The sequence below is a fragment of the Scylla paramamosain genome, chromosome 18, assembly GCF_035594125.1.
Source record: "Scylla paramamosain isolate STU-SP2022 chromosome 18, ASM3559412v1, whole genome shotgun sequence".
Lineage (NCBI taxonomy): Eukaryota > Metazoa > Arthropoda > Malacostraca > Decapoda > Portunidae > Scylla > Scylla paramamosain.
Genome location: NC_087168.1, coordinates 5,422,231 through 5,442,194, shown reverse-complemented (window position 1 = coordinate 5,442,194; position 19,964 = coordinate 5,422,231). Strand labels below are relative to the sequence as shown.

Genomic DNA, 19,964 nt, shown 5'->3' with positions numbered 1-19,964 from the left:
ATCAACTCAAAACAACCTTCCAGACAGCTATTCCCTCTTCTTCAATGACACTCAACTGTCCCCCTCTTCTACACTGAACATCCTCGGTCTGTCCTTTGTTTATAATCTGAACTGGAAACTTCACATCTCATCTCTAGCTAAAACAGCTTCTATGAAGTTAGGCGTTCTGAGACGTCTCCAATAGTTTTTCTCAACCCCCCCCCCCAGCTGCTAACTTTGCAAAAGGGCCTTATTCGTCCATGTATGGAGTATGCTTCACATGTCTGGGGGGTTCCACTCATACTGCTCTTCTAGACAGGGTGGAATCAAAAGCTTTTCGTCTCATCATCTCCTCTCCTCTAACTGACTGTCTTCAGTCTCTCTCTCACCGCCGCAATGTTGCATCTCTAGCTGTCTTCTACCACTATTTTCATGCTAACTGCTCTTCTGATCTTGCTAACTGCATGCCTCCCCTCCTCCCGCGGCCTCGCTGCACAAGACTTTCTTCTTTCTCTCACCCCTATTCTGTACACCTCTCTAATGCAAGAGTTAACTAGTATTCTCAATCATTCATCCCTTTCTTTGGTAAACTCTGGAACTCCCTGCCTGCTTCTGTATTTCCACCTTCTTATGACTTGAATTCCTTTAAGAGGGAGATTTCAGGACATTTATTCATCAATTTTTGACTACTGCTTTGACCCTTTTATGGGACTGGCATTTCAGTGGGCATTTTTTTCATTGGATTTTTTGTTGCCCTTGGCCAGTGTCCTTCCTACATAAAAAAAAAAAAAAAAAAAAACTTGTTTATATTTTTCTAGTCTCACAAATTTTTTTTCTTCTTTAATAACATTTACCATTTTCTGTCTCAGATTTTGTTTCTCATTTTCTTGTTCTATTACTTTCTTTTGTGATACTTCTTCAAATTTACGTTCATTTAACCAATTATTTTGCCTCATTTCCACATCCTTTACACTTGCTTTCATTTCCTCATTTTTCTTTCCGAACAGTTTCTACTTTTTCTTTTATTTGTTTCTTTAACAGTCATTTTCCACCTTTAACTTCTCATTTTTATCTTCCATCTCAATCAACTTTGCTGTAATTGTCACCAACTCCTTACCAGTCTCCTTCTGATGTGCCTCCAATGTCTTTATTCTCTCCAATAACTTGTCCATCATTTCTTTAACATGCAAAATTTTTTCTACACTGTAGTCTATAATTTAGTTCTCTTTCTTCTCCAGTAAAACCTTCAAATGAAGCTCTTTCTCTTGGGGTGCCACTATCTGCCATATTTGTCCAAAATGTAAACAAACCAAACCAAACTTTCCTAGAGACAGGATAACTATACTCACAGTACTGTTTCTCCCCTCCCTATTTTACCACCTAGGCATACCTGTCTTCATGACATATCTTGTTCCACCATGAGCGATTTGTGTTATTCCTTCCATCTATATGCACTAGAAAACACATCCTTTCAGCTCCACCTCCTCTGTGATGTGTGTGTGTGTGTGTGTGTGTGTGTGTGTGTGTGTGTGTGTGTGAGAGAGAGAGAGAGAGAGAGAGAGAGAGAGAGAGAGAGAGAGAGAGAGAGAGAGAGAGAGAGAGAGAGAGAGAGAGAGAGAGAGAGAGAGAGAGAGAGAGAGAGAGAGAGAGAGAGAGAGAGAGAGAGAGAGAGAGAGCTCCAACTTAGGCAAGGCAGGTGGGGTTTACTATATGAATACGCATGACGCCAATGGTAGGTGAATGTGACCGATACTTGTCAAAGCAGCACAAAACTCAGGATGGTAATGTGCAAAACTTGGGATGGTAAGAATTTAGGACTAAGTGCGAAACTAAAGGATCGCAAAACTCAGAAGGGTAGCATACAACCCAAAATACATATTGAAGCATTTCTGATTATGGTTTTATCAAGAGTATAAGGATCTCACCTTGTGGTATCCAAAAAGTGTGTCACGGTTGACATAAAAGAGTTGGCACTTGTCAGGAGGAGGTACAAGTGAGGGCAGGGGAGTGAGTGATGCCTCAAGACACAGCAGTTGGTGTAGCCAGGCTTCTACTGGATCACCACTCTTGTACCTGATGGACTCTTCCAAAGTGACCTGTGGTAAGAGATTTGATTAAAAGCATGAACCCAGCCCATGTTATCACAAACAAACCAACACTGCAATGCTGCCTACCTCATGCAGGACTCGTCCTAATTCTGTGGTTTTTGTTGTTTTGTCTGTGCTGTTGGTCTCTGCATTTTTTTCCCTTGTTTGATTTCTAAGCTGGTCTATCAGTTTGAGGGAAAGAGACCTTCCAGTGCCTTCATATCCAGACACAGTGGAGGACAAGAACACCAGGTATGGACCCAAAAGCTGGCGGACCAAAGGCAGAGGGATAGCAGCTGCTTCATCTATCACCAACAGCTCGGCCTGACCCAGGCAGCTGCTCTCACTAGGAGGAATGTACTGAAACATAAGTACAAAATTATTGTAGTTCCACGCATCATTAATTTGCTCCAATATCTCCTAATAATCATACTGTGAACATATTAGAGCTTTTCATTTTTTATTTTTTATGATTAGATATTTTTGCATTTCACAGACATTGATGTATGAATGGTTCACACACCTGTATCACTTGTTGTCTGTCTCGGGTCACCACAACCCTCAAAACACATTTATTAAATTGCTGATCAGCTGAGCGCAATACTTGGAAGTTGAGATGCTCCTCATAACCCATTGTGTTTAGTCCCTTCAGCACAAACTCAAACAAGGTGTTTAAGTTCTCAGGACTTGGGGAGGTCACAAAGATGTTGGAGTAACCAAATGCTACTGCACCAGCTAATGGAAAAGAAAAAAAAAATTAAGTTAAACTTATTCTTACTTAATAAAATACTTAACAGGAACTACTATCACAATATGAAGGATAATATGCACATCATGTATTAACTGCAAAAAGACTGATAGTGGTAGTGATTTTTGTCCTGTTAGGACCAGCCCTCCAGCACTAAACATCAAAAATACCCTGTATTCAAACACACCTTAAACTTAGTCTGCAATGGAAGAGTGAATGAATAGACTTTGTACTCAACATCAAATCTTCCTCTTTCTATCAATGCCATCCAGATAGACTTTACATGCTGTAGTTATTGAGAGACAGTGAGTTGAAGAGGAGAGACTTTTGGAGGGAGCGAGTCACTTGTTCGGATATGGTTTGCGTCTAATGAAAACGAGTGCCCAAGCTCTTTTCACAAATGCTAAACAGTTTATTGAGTTCCCGCCCTATTGCACTCTCACTAAGACATGTAGCAAGTAGTTGAGTGCGAGTGGGTAATGCGCATGGTGCTGAGGTGAAAGGGCAAGAGAGGGCGGGCATGATATCAGACTCGTAAGAATCACCCTCACTGTATTTGCCCGTGGTGAGAGTGGGCCAGAGACTGAGAAATTAGCCTAACTAGCTCACAGGTAGTACAGTAAAATCCCTCTTATCTGGCATCAATGGGACCGCCGACATGCCGGATACTTGAATATTGCCGGATACTTGAATAGAAGTGAAATTATGTCCACCATCACCACCCTACACTCACGCATCTTCCCATAACAAAGATCAGCTGATCTGATCAGCTGCTTAAGTGTAAGCACAACACGCTTCCTCTTTCCTACAACTTTAGGCATGATGAAGGCGTCAGGCGATAAACAGTGCACATGCGAGACTGAGTCACTGAGTAAACAGTGCAGTGGGCCTTGGGTGGCGCGAAGCAGTGCGCTCTGGTGGCGAGGGGACAAAGTATGCCTCGCGCGGGAATTTTAATCGATTTTATGAGTACACATTGATTTTTTTTTTATTATAAGGCTCGGGGAAAAATGTGCCGGATACTTGAAGCTGCCGGATACTCGAATGCCGGATGAGAGGGATTTTACTGTATTACCAATGACTGAAGTACAAAAACTGACAAAAATAGCTAAATTTAGCAAAAAACTTGCAAAGTGGTTATAACCATCTCTATTCCTCACCTGGTAAAGTGCCTAAAACTGCCTTCAGTCCTTGAGGGGTTAAGAAAAAACATCCTTAGTTTTAAAACAAATTAAATCAAATATATTACTAACCAACAGCCAGTCCCAGTGCTGCAGACTTGCCTCTCCCTCGGCCAGCTGTGAGGGTGACAGTGGTGCGCAGCGTCTTCTCTGTGATGGCAACCACAAATTGCAGCACTGCCTTTGCCTGGTGCACAAATGAAGCTTCTTATTATGTCCTCTCTTTATAAGGAGTATGAAGTTAAGGCAATAAAACAACACCACAAATTATCATAATGTTACAGTTATACTGATATAAACATCACACAAAACCCTAACCTCCAAGGGCACTGACCTGCTGATGGTGTGTCAATTTTAGCCATTTCTCTACACATCATCTACCTTTCCACCTTAATATCTCAGGACCCACGCCATCTTAAAAGAATACCTATATCCCCAAGTATTCCTCAGTCTTTCCATTCACTAGTACACATTAACATGTTACCCAGCACTAGTGCTGTCAGGTCCATAAATAAGCAATCAGTGTACATTTTATGTGGCTGAGTGTGGCTGTGACTGATGACAGTCACCAAACAAGCAAGCATACCAGTGTAATTTTTGCCAAGTAAAGTGCATATTATCACTTTCTAATGTATAATGCACTCATTTGCCTGTGTGTGTGCCAACAACAGGTATAGTGATGTTGGAATCACTAAAGCCCCATTCACACATTGGTGAATTTTGATGGCGACTTCGTTGCAATTCTACTGTGACTTCCTGAACAGCAACTGTGCTCCAAATGTGTTATGACTCTCATGCCTGGTGAATGTGCTGTGAATGCGCTGCAAATGCACTACAAATGTGAGACAAACATGTTGCAACTGCAATGTGACACCAAAGCAAATCCCCTGCAACCATGGAGAGCACATTGCGAACACACTGCCACTCCACTGCGAATGCACTGCGAATGTAGTACAACTCATCAATGGAGCATTTTATATAGGAGACACTTATAACCTTCTCATAAGTGTGCGAGCTTTCCTTGTGTGCGGGCCATCAGAATGCTTACATGGCAAACTGAATAAAGTTTATACAGCTTGAGTTGGATCTTCAACTGGAGGAGATTAAAAGTAACCTGGTTGTTATATATATATATATATATATATATATATATATATATATATATATATATATATATATATATATATATATATATATATATATATTCCCGAGTTTCATGCTTGCTTTCTTCATAAGGTATAGCACTAAACTTGAAGACTGCAAAACTCAAGGTACTGAAAACACTGAAAAAGCACTTATTCATTTCAGCCCATGAAGAAGCTGACTTTCTTCTTCCCCCACTTTACTCCCTAATTTAGAAATACAATACCTGTGTGTGTGTGTGTGTGTGTGTGTGTGTGTGTGTGTGTGTGTGTGTGTGTGCATGTGTGTGTGCGTGCGTGTGTGTGTGTGTGTTTCTCTCTCTCTCTTCCCATTCCCTCCCTCTCCCTTTCTTTCTCTCCTCCCCCTTCTCTCTTTCTCCCCTTCCCTTCTTCTCCCTTCCCTGCCCCCCTCTTCCATCTTTCCCCTTTTCCTCCCTCTTGTCATCTATCCCACTCTCTCTCTCTCTCTCTCTCTCTCTCTCTCTCTCTCTCTCTCTCTCTCTCTCTCTCTCTCTCTATATATATATATATATATATATATATATATATATATACTTAGTTGAATTGTACAAAGCCCGAGCTGAAGCTAATTTATCCTGTCTCCATATCTGCAGTAATCCAGTTTTTCTTTAAATTTGCTCACACTAGCAGCTGTAACCACTTCATTACTTAAACTATTCCAGAGACCAATGCTTCAGCACGGGAAACCATGTTTACTGATGTTACTGAAATATTTACTCTTCTTAATCTTTTTTGTATGTCCTCTTGTACATCTTGTTCCTTCATTTATATGTATCTCCAAAACTTTTCTGTCTACCTTTTCCATAGTTTATTAATTTCTACATTGTTATCAAGTCTCCCCTTTCTCTTCTCTCTTCCAATGTTATTTATCTCATTTCTTCCAGTCACTCTTCATAAGTCTTTTCCTTCAATTCTGGCATCTTTGTTGTTGTCCTCTGTATTCATTCCAGTTTCCTTATATTCTTCTTCCTGTGTAGAGACCATACGACTGCAGCATACTTTAACTTGGAGTGTATCATAGTTGTAATTATTTTTTTCATTGTATCCATGTCCATGTAGGTAATAGCCACTGTAATTTTACAGTATGTGGAACCAAAAAATCCCACTTGCATGCTTCTCTGGTGACAGTGTGTCCTAGATAATCACCCCAAAATACTTTTCTTTTTTTAGTTTTTACTATCGTATCTTCACCCATTTTATAGCTCCATGTAAGTCTCCTCATTCTTTTTTCCTATCTCCATCACATGACATTTCTTAGGATTAAATTTAAGTTTCCACTTCAGACTCCAAACATAAATTTTATCCAAATCTCTCTGTAGCTCCTTACAATCCTCCTGACTCTTTGTAAGTCTCTGCAACTTTGTATCATCAACAAACATATTAATGTAGCTATTTAATCCTTTCTATATATTATTTATATATATATATATATATATATATATATATATATATATATATATATATATATATATATATATATATATATATATATATATATATATATATATATATATATATATATATATATATATATATATATATATATATATATATATATATATATATATATATATATATATATATATATATATATATCTCTGAAACATAATCAGTGCTAATACAGATCCTTGTAGTACTCCATTTCTTACCTCACTTCAGCTTGAAGTATTATCTCTGATTATTGTCTTCATTTGTCTGTCCTTCAAATAGTCTTCAATCCAACTTAATATTTTGCCATTTAATCCCCCTACATTTTCCAATTTCCACAGCAGGTTCATGCAAGGTACCCCGTCAAATGTTTTTTTTATATCCAGATATACAGCATCTCTCTCTCTCTCTTGTACATCTATCATTCTTGTATAGAAACTCAACAGGCTTGTAACATATGATCTTTTTCGCCTAAATCCAAATTATCTATCTGTAATTATCTCATTTTCTTCCAAATATTGCACTCATTTGTTTTTAATATAATTTTGCAGAGTTTACCTATGATGCTAGTTAATGATACTGGTCTGTAGTTTAATAGCTCCATTTTATCACCTTCATAGATGGGTATTATATTGGTTCTTTTCCATCCTTTAGGCACACTCCCTACATTCACTGAACTATTTACCACATTCCAGATTGGTTGTTCTCTACATTCTTTCAATACCCACCCTGACACATTATCTGGTCCCATTGTTTTTCTAACATCTAAGTCACTCAGCAACTTGTAGATTTCATGTTTTTCACCTTAATTTCATGTAACCCTTCATTTGACACTCCACCTGTAGGTACTATAAAATCTACTTTCTTTTTAAATACATATTTAAAATTCTCATTCATAATTCCACTCATCTTCTCATCATCTTCATGTGTCCTTCCACCTCTTTTTAACTTAATACTATCTTTATGTTTCATTTTACCATTTAAGTATCTAAAGAAAAGCTTAGCTTCATCTTTACATTTGTCTACTATATTCTTTTCAGTTCCTTTCTTCTTCTCTTCTTATCCTAAGATATTCAATTCTTGCTTGTTTATATTCTTCTCTATTTCCTTAATTCCACTGTTTTTTCACCTTCTTCCATGCCTTATCCTTGTCCTTTTTGGCTTTTGCACATCTGGCATTACACCAATTATGCCCACTCTTCTTTTACTTTGTACATTGGTGCAAATTTAAACACTCCCTCATTGTACTTATCTAATAGTGCTTCATATTTTGTCTATACATCCTTGTCTTTCAACAACTTATCCCACTTTATAATTCCACAAAATTTTTGAAGTTCTTCAAAATTTGTCTTTGCATAGTTTAGTCTGCCATGTCTGTAGTCTTCTTTCCAATCCTTTGCTTTTATCCCTTCTAATTTAACATACAATGTGATCATTTTTCCTAATGGAGGCAAATATTTCATATTAGGCCTGAATTCCAGCTTGCTGGTAAACACTAGATCAAGGATTGAAATCAGCTCTTCTCTATATCTTTGTAGCTTCATCTACATACTGTTCCAGAGTATTCACCATTGCTAATTGCATTATCTCTTCACTCGACAAATCTGCACCCTTCCCTATTTACAACTCCTCCCAATTTACTTACATTCTTGCAATTAAAGCCACTCATAAGCAGCATCTTATTTGTTGTTTTTTTTATTATATTTTCCAAGCATTTCCTTACTTCTCTTTGCATCATCTTATGCTCATTTGTCTTCCATGCATTTGTCTTCAGTAGTATATGTGTGACAATAATCTTTCTCTTTTTCTTCCTGCCATCTTTAACTACAATACCCAAAACTTATTCCATCCCATTACAGTATTCCACTTCATCAACAAAGATATCCTTCCTCACCAATATTAACACTCCTCCCGCACCTTTATCTTTTCTATCTTTCCTCCAAATTTTGCATCCTTCCTCTTCAAATTTTATTTGTATTTCCTTTTTTAATTTGGTCTGTTAGACATATCTTTCTTTTTTGTCAGAGGGGCACCAGACAAGGGCAACAAAAATTTTATAAAAAAAAAAACCCACTGAGATGCCAATCCCCAAACAGGGTCCGTAGTGGTAGACATAAACTGAAAGATAAGTGTCTTGCAACCTCCCTCTTGAAGGAGTTCAAGTCATAGGAAGAGTTCCAGAGTTTACCAGAAAAAGGGATCAATGATTGAGAATACTGGTTAACTCTTGCATTAGAGAGGTGGACAGAATAGGGGTGTGAAAAAGAAGAAAGTCTTGTGCAGCAATGCCCCAGAAGCGGGGAGGCATGCAGTTAGCAAGATCAGAAGAGCAGTTAACATGAAAATGGCGGTAGAAGATCGCTAGAGATGCAACAGTGTAGCAATGAGAAAGAGGCTGAAGACAGTCAGTTAGGGGAGATGAGTTGATGAGACAAAAAGCTTTTAATTCCACCCTGTCTAAAAGAACGGTATGAGTAGAACCTCCTCAGACAAACTCCATACATAGACGAATAAGGCCCTTGTACAGTGTTAACAGCTGGAGGGGTGAGAAAAACTGGCAGAGACATCTCAGTACACCAAACCTCATAGAAGCTGTTTTCACTAGAGATGAGATATGAAGTTTCCAATTTAGATTATAAGAAAAGGACAGACCAAGGATGTTCAGTGTAGCAGAGGGGGACAGTCGAGTGTCATTGAAGAAGAGGGGATAGTTGTCTGGAAGGTTGTGTTCAGTTAATAGATGGAGGAATTGAGTTTTTGAGGCATTAAACAATATCAAGTTTGCTCTGCCCAAATCAGAAATTTTAGAGAGATCAGAAGTCAGGCTTCCCTGCATTAATTTACTTTCTAAAGGGTTGGATGTCTGTAAAAAGAAGTGGAAAGTGCAAGGTGGTATCATCAGTGTAGGAGTGGATAGGACAAGAAGTTTGGTTTAAAAGATCATTTATGAATAACAGGAAGAGTGAGTGACAGGACTGAAACCTGAGGAATACCACTGTTAACAGATTTAGAACAATGACCATCTACCACAGCAGCAATAGAATGGTCAGAAAGAAACGAGATAAAGTTACACAGAGAAGGATAGAAGCCATAAAAAGGTAGTTTGGAAATCAAAGCTTTGTGCCAGACTCTGTCAAAAGCTTTTGATATGTCTAAGGCAACAACAAAAGTTTAACCAAAATCTCTAAAAGAGGATGACCAAGACTCAGTAAGGAAAGCCAGAAGATCACCAGTAGAGTAGCTTTGACGGAACCCACACTGGTGATCAGATAAAAGGTTGTGAAGTGATAGATGTTTAAGAATCTCCCTGTTGAGGATAGATTAAAAAACTTTAGATAGGCAGGAATTTAGCATGGTTCTGGACAGAAATATAAAGTGCATGAGATTCTGGTGATGGAAGGCTTACGTACCTTTTGTGGGCTACCTTTCTATCATGTATAGCACAAGAACAGGCTGTATTAAACCAAGATTTGGAAGGTTCAGGTCAGAAAAAGAGTGAGGAATGTACACCTCCATGCCAGACACTATCACCTCTGTTATGTGCTCGGCACACTGAGACAGGTCTCTGTCAGGGAAGCAGTAGTCATTCCAAGGAAAATCAGCAAAATACCTCCTCAGGTCCTCCCAATTAGCAAAGGCAAAATGCTAGAGGCACCCATGCTTATTTGGATCATGAGGAGGGATTGTAGCAATAGGACAAGATACAGATATGAGACTGTGATTGGAGGACCCCAACAGAGAAGAGAGGGTAACAGCATAAGCAGGATTTGAAGTTAGGAAAAGGTCAAGAATGCTGGGCATATCTACAAGACAGTGTGTTGTACCAACTGCTCTAGGTCATGGACGATAGCAAAGTTGAAGGCTAGTTCACCAGGATGGTCAGTGAAGGGAGGGGAAAGCCAAAGCTGGTGGTGAACATTGAAGTCTCCAAGAATGGAGATCTATGCAAAATGGAAGAGAGTCCAAATGTGCTCCACTTTGGAAGTTAAAGAGTCAAAGAATTTCTTATAGTGAGAGATATACAGCACAGTTAAATTTAGTTTGAGAGGGACTCTGTAGTCATAGCCGGATGGTGGAAAACTCGAAAGATTCAAGAGCATGGGCATGAGAGCAGGTTAAGTCACTGCACACATAAATGCAACATCCAGCTTTGGATTGAAGATGAGGATAGAGAAATTAAGAGGGAACAGAAAAGAGACTTATGTAAGTTGTCTCAGACACCTGTGTTTCAGTGAGGAAAAGAAGATGAGGTTTAGTAGAGGAGAGATGATATTCTACAGATTGAAAATTAGATCTAAGACCATGAATGTTACAGAAGTTAATGAAGAAAAAGTTGAGGGGGGTGTTAAGACACTTAGGGTCAATGCCAGAAAAGCAGCCTGACCTGGGGGACATTTATGGTCCCCTTCCCAGATGGGGACTCCAAGGCTGGTGTAGGCCATGATAATTTTGAGTGTGTAATTAGGTGCCTACAGTTTTGTGTGAAAGAGAGTGGTCTTTAAAGGACAGGCTGTGACTGCCCCATTGTATTGAGACACAAAGGAAAACGTTCAGTGAGGTCACAGCTGAATTTAATGATGAGTTCACAGCACCCCCTGATCCAGTGCTTTAGACCTCACTGGGGGTGATTATCGTTTTGGCAGGTGCCTACTGCCTCCTCCTGGCTTGTTATCTTTTAGAATATCCCTTAACTCCAATATACTTGTCACAAACCATTCTATATTTGCATACATAACCTTCAATATATTATATTCCCTCTCTATTATTGCTCATCCTCCCTGGCAGTCTTCAACCACCACTTTCTTGTCTTTAAATCAACAATTTTCCATACAAATTCTCACTTGATTTAGTGTTTTTTTTTTTTTGCTTTACCTTCTCTCATCTCTCTCAATTTACTCCTCTCATCATCATTTAAATCTCATCTTATTTATATATATATATATATATATATATATATATATATATATATATATACACATATATATATATATATATATATATATATATATATATATATATATATATATATATATATATATATATATATATACATATATACTCGTATATATATATATATATATATTTTTTTTTTTTTTTTTTTTTTTTTTTTTTAATGTAGGAAGAACACTGGCCAAGGGCAACAAAAATCCAATAAAAAAAATATGCCCACTGAAATGCCAGTCCCATAAAAGGGTCAAAGCAGTTATCAAAAATTGATGAATAAGTGTCTTGAAACCTCCTTCTTGAAGGAATTCAAGTCATAGGAAGGTGGAAATACAGAAGCAGGCAGGGAGTTCCAGAGTTTACCAGAGAAAGGGATGAATGATTGAGAATACTGGTTAACTCTTGCGTTAGAGAGGTGGACAGAATAGGAGTGAGAGAAAGAAGAAAGTCTTGAGCAGCAAGGCCACGGAAGGAGGGGAGGCATGCAGTTAGCAAGATCAGAAGAGCAGTTAGCATGAAAATAGCAGTAGAAGACAGCTAGATATGCAACACTGCGGCAGTGAGAGAGAGGCTGAAGACAGTCAGTTAGAGGAGAGGAGTTGATGAGACGAAAAGCTTTTGATTACACCCTGTCTAGAAGAGCAGCATGAGTGGAACCCCCCAGACATGTGAAGCATACTCTATACATGGACAGATAAGGCCCTTGTACAGAGTTAGCAGCTGAGGGGGGTGAGAAAAATTGGTGGAGACATCTCAGAACACCTAACTTCATAGAAGCTGTTTTAGCTAGAGATGAGATGTGAAATTTCCAGTTCAGATTATAAGTAAAGGACAGACCGAGGATGTTCAGTGTAGAAGAGGGGGACAGTTGAGTGTCACTGAAGAAGAGGGGATAGTTGTCTGGAAGGTTATGTCAAGTTGATAGATGGAGGAATTGAGTTTTTGAGGCATTGAACAATACCAAGTTTGCTCTGCCCCAATCAGAAATTTTAGAAAGATCAGAAGTCAAGCGTTCTGTGGCTTCCCTGCATGAAATGTTTACCTTCTGAAGGGTTGGACATCTATGAAAAGACGTGGAAAAGTGCAGGGTGGTATCATCAGCATAGGAGTGGATAGGACAAGAAGTTTGGTTAAGAAGATCATTAATGAATAATAAGAAGAGAGTGGTAACAGGACAGAACCCTGAGGAACACCACTGTTAATAGATTTAGGAGAAGAACAGTGACCGTCTACCACAGCAGCAATAGAACGGCCAGAAAGGAAACTTGAGATGAAGTTAGAGAGAGAAGGACAGAAACCGTAGGAGGGCAGTTTGGAAATCAAAGCTTTGTGCCAGACTCTATCAAAAGCTTTTAATATGTCCAAGGCAACAGCTAAAGTTTCACCAAAATCTCCAAAAGAGGATGACCAAGACTCAGTAAGGAAAGCCAGAAGATCACTAGTAGAGCAGCCTTGATGGAATCCATACTGACGATCAGATAGAAGGTTGTGAACTGATAGATGTTTAAGAATCTTCCTGTTGAGGATAGATTCAAAAACTTTAGATAGGCAGGAAATTAAAGCAATAGGACGGTAGTTTGAGGGATTAGAACAGTCAACCTTTTTAGGAACAGGTTAAATGTAGCAAACTTCCAGTAAGAAGGAAAGGTAGATGTTGACTGACAGAGCTGAAAGAGTTTGACTAGGTAAGGTGCAAGCACGGAGGCACAGTTTCGGAGAACAATAGGAAGGATCCCATCAGGTCCATAAGCCTTCTGAGGGTTTAGGCCAGCAAGGGCATGGAAAACATCATTGCGAAGAATTCTAATAGGTGGCATGAAGTAGTCAAAGGGTGGAGGAGAGGGAGGAACAAGCCCAGAATTGTGCAAGGTAGAGATTTTAGCAACGGTTTGGGCGAAGAGTTCAGCTTTAGAAATAGATATGATAGCAGTGGTGCCATCTGGTTGAAATAGAGGAGGGAAAGAAGAAGAAGCAAAGTTATTGGAGATATTTTTGGCTAGATGCCAGAAGTCACAAGGGGAGTTAGATCTTGAAAGGTTTTGACATTTTCTCTTAATGAAGGAGTTTTTGGCTAGTTGAAGAACAGAAATGGCATGGTTTCGGACAAGTGCATGAGATTCTGGTGATGGAAAGCTTAAGTACCTTTTATGGGCCACCTCTCTATCATGTATAGCACGAGAACAAGCTGTATTAAACCAAGGTTTAGAAAGTTTAGGACATGAAGGTGAGGAATGTACACCTCCATGCCAGACACGATCACCTCTGTTATGCGCTCTGCACACAAAGATGGGTCTCTGACACGGAAGCAGTAGTCATTCCAAGGAAAATCAGCAAAATACCTCCTCAGGTCCCCCCAACTAGCAGAGACAAAATGCCAGAGACACCTTTGCTTAGGGGGATCCTGAGGAGGGACTGGAGTGATAGGACAGGATAAAGATACAGTAAAATCCCTCTCATCTGGCATTCGAGTATCCAGCAGCTTCAAGTATCCGGCACATTTTTTCCCCGTGCCTTAAAATCAATAAAAAATCAATGTGTACTCATAAAATCAATTAAAATTCCCGTGCGAGGCATACTTTGTCCCCTCACCACCAGAGCGCACTGCTTCGTGCCACCCGTGGCCCACTGCACTGTGTTTACTCAGTGACTCAGTCCCGCATGTGCACTGTTTATCGCCTGACACCTTCATCATGCCTAAAGTTGTAGAAAAGAGGAAGCGTGTTGTGCTTACACTTAAGCAGCTGATCAGATCAGCTGCTGATTAAGATCAGCTGATCTTTGTTATGGTAAGATGCGTGAGTGTAGGGTGATGATTGTGGACATAATTTCACTTCTATTCAAGTATCTGGCAATATTCAAGTATCTGGCATGTCAGTGGTCCCGTTGATGCCGGATAAGAGGGATTTTACAGTATGAGATTGTGATCGGAGGAGCCCAACGGAGAAGAAAGGGTGACAGCATAAGCAGAAGGATTAGAGGTCAGAAAAAGGTCAAGAATGTTCGGCGTATCTCCAAGACGGTCAGGGATATGAGTAGAGTGTTGCACCAATTGCTCTAGGTCATGGAGGATAGCAAAGTTGAAGGCTAGTTCACCAGGATGGTCAGTGAAGGGAGAGGAAAGCCAAAGCTGGTGGTGAACATTGAAGTCTCCAAGAATGGAGATCTCTGCAAAAGGGAAGAGGGTCAGAATGTGCTCCACTTTCGAAGTTAAGTAGTCAAAGAATTTCTTATAGTCAGAGGAGTTAGGTGAGAGGTATACAGCACAGATAAATTTAGTGTGAGTGACTCTGTAGTCGTAGCCAGATGGTGGAAAACTCGGAAGATTCAAGAGCGTGGGCACGAGAGTAGGTTAAGTCATTGCGCACATAAACGCAGCATCCAGCTTTGGATCGAAAATGAGGATAGAGAAAGTAGGAGGGAACAGAAAAGGAGCTACTGTCAGTTGCCTCAGACACCTGAGTTTCAGTGAGGAAAAGAAGATGAGGTTTAGAAAAGGAGAAGTGGTGTTCTACAGATTGAAAATTAGATCTTAGACCATGAATGTTGCAGAAGTTAATGAAGAAAAAGTTGAGGGGAGTGTCAAGACACTTAGGGTCGTCGACAGAAAGGCAGTTCGACCTGGGGATATATATATATATATATATATATATATATATATATATATATATATATATATATATATATATATATATATATATATATATATATATATATATATATATATATATATATTTTTTTTTTTTTTTTTTCTATGCATGTGTGTGTGCAGAGAGAGAGAGAGAGAGAGAGAGAGAGAGAGAGAGAGAGAGAGAGAGAGAGAGAGAGAGAGAGAGAGAGAGAGAGAGAGAGAGAGAGAGAGAGAGAGAGAGAGAGAGAGAGAGAGAATCTGGTCACAGCCAGTCTGTCTAGGAAAATCATCTTTGCATGGAAGTATCAATCCAGTGTCACCTGATCCTAGGACAAAGGTGTGAAGGGCTTATAGAAGTGATTACTAATATGACAAATCCACTGCGACAATGCTGCAAACTTGCTGTGACACCACTGCAAATCCGTTGCAACAGTGTTGCGACACCACTGCGAATGTGCTGCGATTCCTAGCCGTGATGACTCGGCTGCAAATGTTCTGAGCAGTCCAAAACATTCACCGTTAGCATGCCAATGTGCTGCGACTTAGCCTGGTCTAGTGACTCCGCTTTGAATGAGTTGCAATGGAGTTGCAACACATTCACCGTCCAAATTCGCCAATGTGTGAACAGGGCTTAAAAGATGGTTCCTGTCTAACAAAGAGACGAGAAGATGCATCCATGTACTCCCTAAATCTCCCTAAACCAAACCCAAATAAGGCAAATATCAGATTATCAACCTCCTCAGCCAGTCTGCCCAGCTCCACTCCATCCTAAATCACATCAGAGCCACCAGCCAACATCTCTGACTCAAACTTTGAGCGATAAGCAAAAGTACACCAGTAGTACAGTGCATAATATTGTTAGCTTTTATGTGACCATTGTGATGTGTACAGCTAAATGAGCTCTTAAGTGAGAACTAAGTGTGTAGTTGCATAATGTTAAGTGACCAGTTAGTGCACTGTATAGTGTGTAATAACAAAATATGTTGTAAATATCTAGTGTGTAATAACAAAATATGCTGTAAATATCTATCTTGGGTTCATAAGGAGCTAACAAATAAGCTCGAAATAACAATAAACGTACATGTTTATGTACAAAGAAACCGGCCAAAAATGTGTATAAGCCAAACTTTTGAATAAACCGTCAGCCACCTTGCCCCATATAGTTCAGTTTAAGATTTTAATGTATGCTGTTAAATGTCACATTCCACCAGAAAGAGCAAATCAGGCCTTAGTTTGAAAAGTTTAGTGGGAAATACAACTACCATTTACTCTCATATCACAAGGAGTATGCCAGATAGATGGCAATTACAGAATAATCTGTACATTATGAAATAGCAGTTACCAGCCTGGGAGTGGAAGACCTCTATTCTGAGTCAGAAAAATGAGTGAGTGGCAGTGGTGCTCTACAGCAGATTAGTCACTACACAAGGTAAGAGCTACTACAAATGTAGAATGATTTTTTTTTTTGCTTCATGACTGGCTGTCCAGTGCAGGGTTGATCTACAGATCTGAGTGGAAGAAGTATGTGAACATAAGCCTCAATGACTTGTGCTGCAGAGCAAGACAGATTTTTACTCAAAAACTTCCTGATAAACAATAATGCATCTTGAATCAATACACAGCTCCGAAGACCAATGGTGATGCATCACATTTACCACTGCATTGAAGGGATCAATAGAAAGGGTGTAGCATGTGTTAAAACCATATCATTGTGATCAATCTGTTTGCACCTTGAACATAACAACTCACCTGATCTAATGTTTTACACAAGTCAATCAAAAGTCCAATGGGGGGATTGTCCTTCAGTGATTCTTTCAGGTCCTTAAGTTCTTGGTCCTGCAGGGACAGAGGGGTGGTGGTGGAGGGTGGGGCCACCACCTGGAGGTCCCGCAGGTGAGAAGAGATGGGCAAGACTCGCAGGTGGTCATCCATCACCACACAGACAGGACATGAGGCCAATGACAGGATGAACCTTCAAAAGAAACCTTCTGAAGGATGGCTGCACCACCATCACCACCATATCTTGCCTCTAAGAAGGCCAACAGACATGAATTCCTACATTCAGTATTTTTCTTAACCAATGTAATATGATAACAGCATAATAAATGTACAAGAAATTTGGCAGATTTCTAATAAATCTTACCTTATCAAGCAATGCAATATACCATATAATGAAGACAAACTCACAGAATGGCAAAATCCAACTTATAAAGTGAAGTAATACAATATTAAATGAAGGCACAGGAAGAAATTAAGCAATCAGTTAACAAGCAAAGTTTAGAGATGCACACACCTCTCATTGAACCTGGGCACAACATGCTGATGTGCCTCAGTGCGATAGCGGGCATGCACGTCCATACTGAGGGTGTACAGCTGGCGCAGGGAGGTGAGGCTCTGCAGCAGCAGCACTATCAGTCCTCCACCCTCCACAGTCTCCATGGTGCGGCACAATATATTGGGTGTCAGAGCCTCAAAGTCCTGTAGCAATTACAGTGTTATTAATCATGTAAGATTTGTTTTGATCTTAAGTCTTATACAAATGTAAGTACATGTTCTTTAGCTTAATTCAACTTCCAAGATTTGTCTCAATCTGGTGTGGATTTATTTGTTTACAATTTATCTACTAAAAATCTATACATAAAGTTTTGTCCCATAAAGGTGCTGTCCACTTGCCACAATTAAACACTACAGTGCTGGCCTGGAGGCACCTCATGTCACTCACCTGCAATACACACATTTTGTAGGTGTTGCCCAGAATTTTGTGAGTCTCCTTATAGAAACAATACCTGATGTCAGTCATGGACACAAACATCTCAAAGGGATCATCCTCATTTATCTCAGCTTGTCCAGATCTGATTTTAGCCTTGAGCTGCTTCATTCTCTTTCTTCGATGGGAGGAGAAGGTCAACTCCTTCTTGTAGCACCATAGCACATTGGCTTGCTTCAGACTGGACTTGGACAACATGTGATGCAAATACACAACCTTCAAGATACAAATCAGAAAACTTACATTAGAATATACTTCTATCATAGGAGTTTAAACATTAGCAAGCCACAAAATGTGCCTAAAACAGGATGAGGAGATGGATCAGAACCCATCATGTAAGAATTGTATTTCCATGATATAAGGCAGACATGGAGGGTTCTAGTAGAGAATGAAATTAAGGATATTTTTAATGAAACTTTCCACTGTGTCATATTATAAAAAAAATTATTTCTAAGGGCTATGATTTCTTTCATGCTAATCAAACAGCAAAATCAGTACTTCACTTCATGGTGGCTAAACTGAGGGATAACAATGATAAAACTAGAGTGGAATCAGTTTTCAAACTAAATTCTGAACGAACTATGGTCTGACCATTTTGAATTGAGCATTTAGGCATTGTCCTTTCTAGGGATTCCCCACCCTGCAGCACTGTCACATCTTGTACTGGGCAATTATCAGATTAGAGCCTATGTGTCGCTAATAACCTCACTCCCCATACACCTCTCTCTCTCTCTCTGCATTTACAATCTACATTTCATGCAAATTTGCAAATTTATTTGTATAAGAGATTTATACTTGCCTATGAATCATTAAAATTTGAGAAAAATCTGCCTGTCAGTCATCCAAGCTGCCCCCCCCCCCCTCTCTCTCTCTCTCTCTCTCTCTCTCTCTCTCTCTCTCTCTCTCTCTCTCTCTCCATTGTGAATTTTGTTTAAATGTGACAGATTTCTTTTTAGATATGATATTTCCCTTAAACTATGATGTTATATTTTTATTCTTTAGTTACAACTTTTTCCAGGCCACCATCAAGGTAAAAGTCAAGGCATGTCGGTGGCTTTCGTTGTTCGGGCAACAGCTCTTGAGGGTTAATTAATGACCCCCTATTAGCCTTTTCTTCCCAAAAACACTTATTTACTAAGTAAGTAAGCTCTTCTCTCAGCTTTGTAGGTGACGAGAGCAAGCGGGAATGGTAGCTTCCATCCAAGCTAGTGGTGCGAGAAGTGACAATGGATTAACAGTCACTCTGACTGTGTGACTTCACTCGATCTTCCATGGAGACATGACAACACCTGGAGGAAATGTTGCCGGGTGCTGTGATGTTTGCAAAAAAATAAATAATGCAAGTATCATAAAAAAAAAAACCACATATTACACTAACTTACCTTTTTTCAAGCACCACAATGTATATATATAAACTACAACACCATTTAATTTTGAAGTAGGAAGTACCTGAGATGAGGTGTCTTGATATAAGTGTGGCAGGGCAGCAGGCTAGGGAATCCCTGGAGAGGACAACACCTAAATGCTCAATTCAAAATGGTCAGACCATAATGATTGCTTCAGTTGCAGTACCATAATTTGGTTCTAGAACAAAATTACTTGATTTCAAATATTAAAAGACATAGCAAAAGCTGCTGTTTATTACTAACTTACAGTTTCTATAAATATTTACTTTGTTTTTATATATTTGGAGGAGAGACACATGAGTGTAAGACAGAAATTAAATCCCATTGATCCCATTGAAAAAGCCTTAATGTAAACAAGCTTTTTGGTGCTCAGGAGTAATCCCAAGGCACCTATGGCTCTCTCAATGACCCCCAATGCCATCACTATTACACAACTGCATTTTCCAGTAGCTTTTCCCAGCAGCAAGATGTCTGAGTGTTATGATCACCTTCATTTTGGTGGTAAGTGGGTTGCTCGTCTCTATCTCCCTCTGTAAGGCTTCCATCACTAGATCGGTATAAACAGTATCTTCTGATGAGTTCTATATCACTAAGTTCATTCAATACGTCCTTTCTGGATAAATAATTTGTTAG

At 39.4% G+C, this 19,964-nt stretch overlaps 1 protein-coding gene across 6 annotated transcripts in view; it reads right to left on the bottom strand.

Annotated features, from left to right (window-relative positions):
- Nucleotides 1–19,964, bottom strand: part of LOC135109050 (RNA cytidine acetyltransferase-like) — a 125,133-nt gene that overhangs the window by 95,318 nt on the left and 9,851 nt on the right. For 5 of the 6 annotated variants that reach the window (XM_064020046.1, XM_064020049.1, XM_064020045.1 and 2 more), the window contains exons 3-9: nucleotides 17,881–18,141; nucleotides 17,452–17,636; nucleotides 16,908–17,130; nucleotides 4,068–4,182; nucleotides 2,590–2,801; nucleotides 2,154–2,426; nucleotides 1,905–2,075 (exon numbers count right to left, since the gene is read on the bottom strand). In XM_064020046.1, the coding sequence (XP_063876116.1) occupies nucleotides 1,905–2,075; nucleotides 2,154–2,426; nucleotides 2,590–2,801; nucleotides 4,068–4,182; nucleotides 16,908–17,130; nucleotides 17,452–17,636; nucleotides 17,881–18,141 (1,440 nt within the window). Of the gene's footprint in view, nucleotides 1–1,904; nucleotides 2,076–2,153; nucleotides 2,427–2,589; nucleotides 2,802–4,067; nucleotides 4,183–16,907; nucleotides 17,131–17,451; nucleotides 17,637–17,880; nucleotides 18,142–19,374; nucleotides 19,510–19,964 lie in introns of all 6 variants that reach the window. The other variant, XM_064020050.1, reaches the window with a different exon arrangement.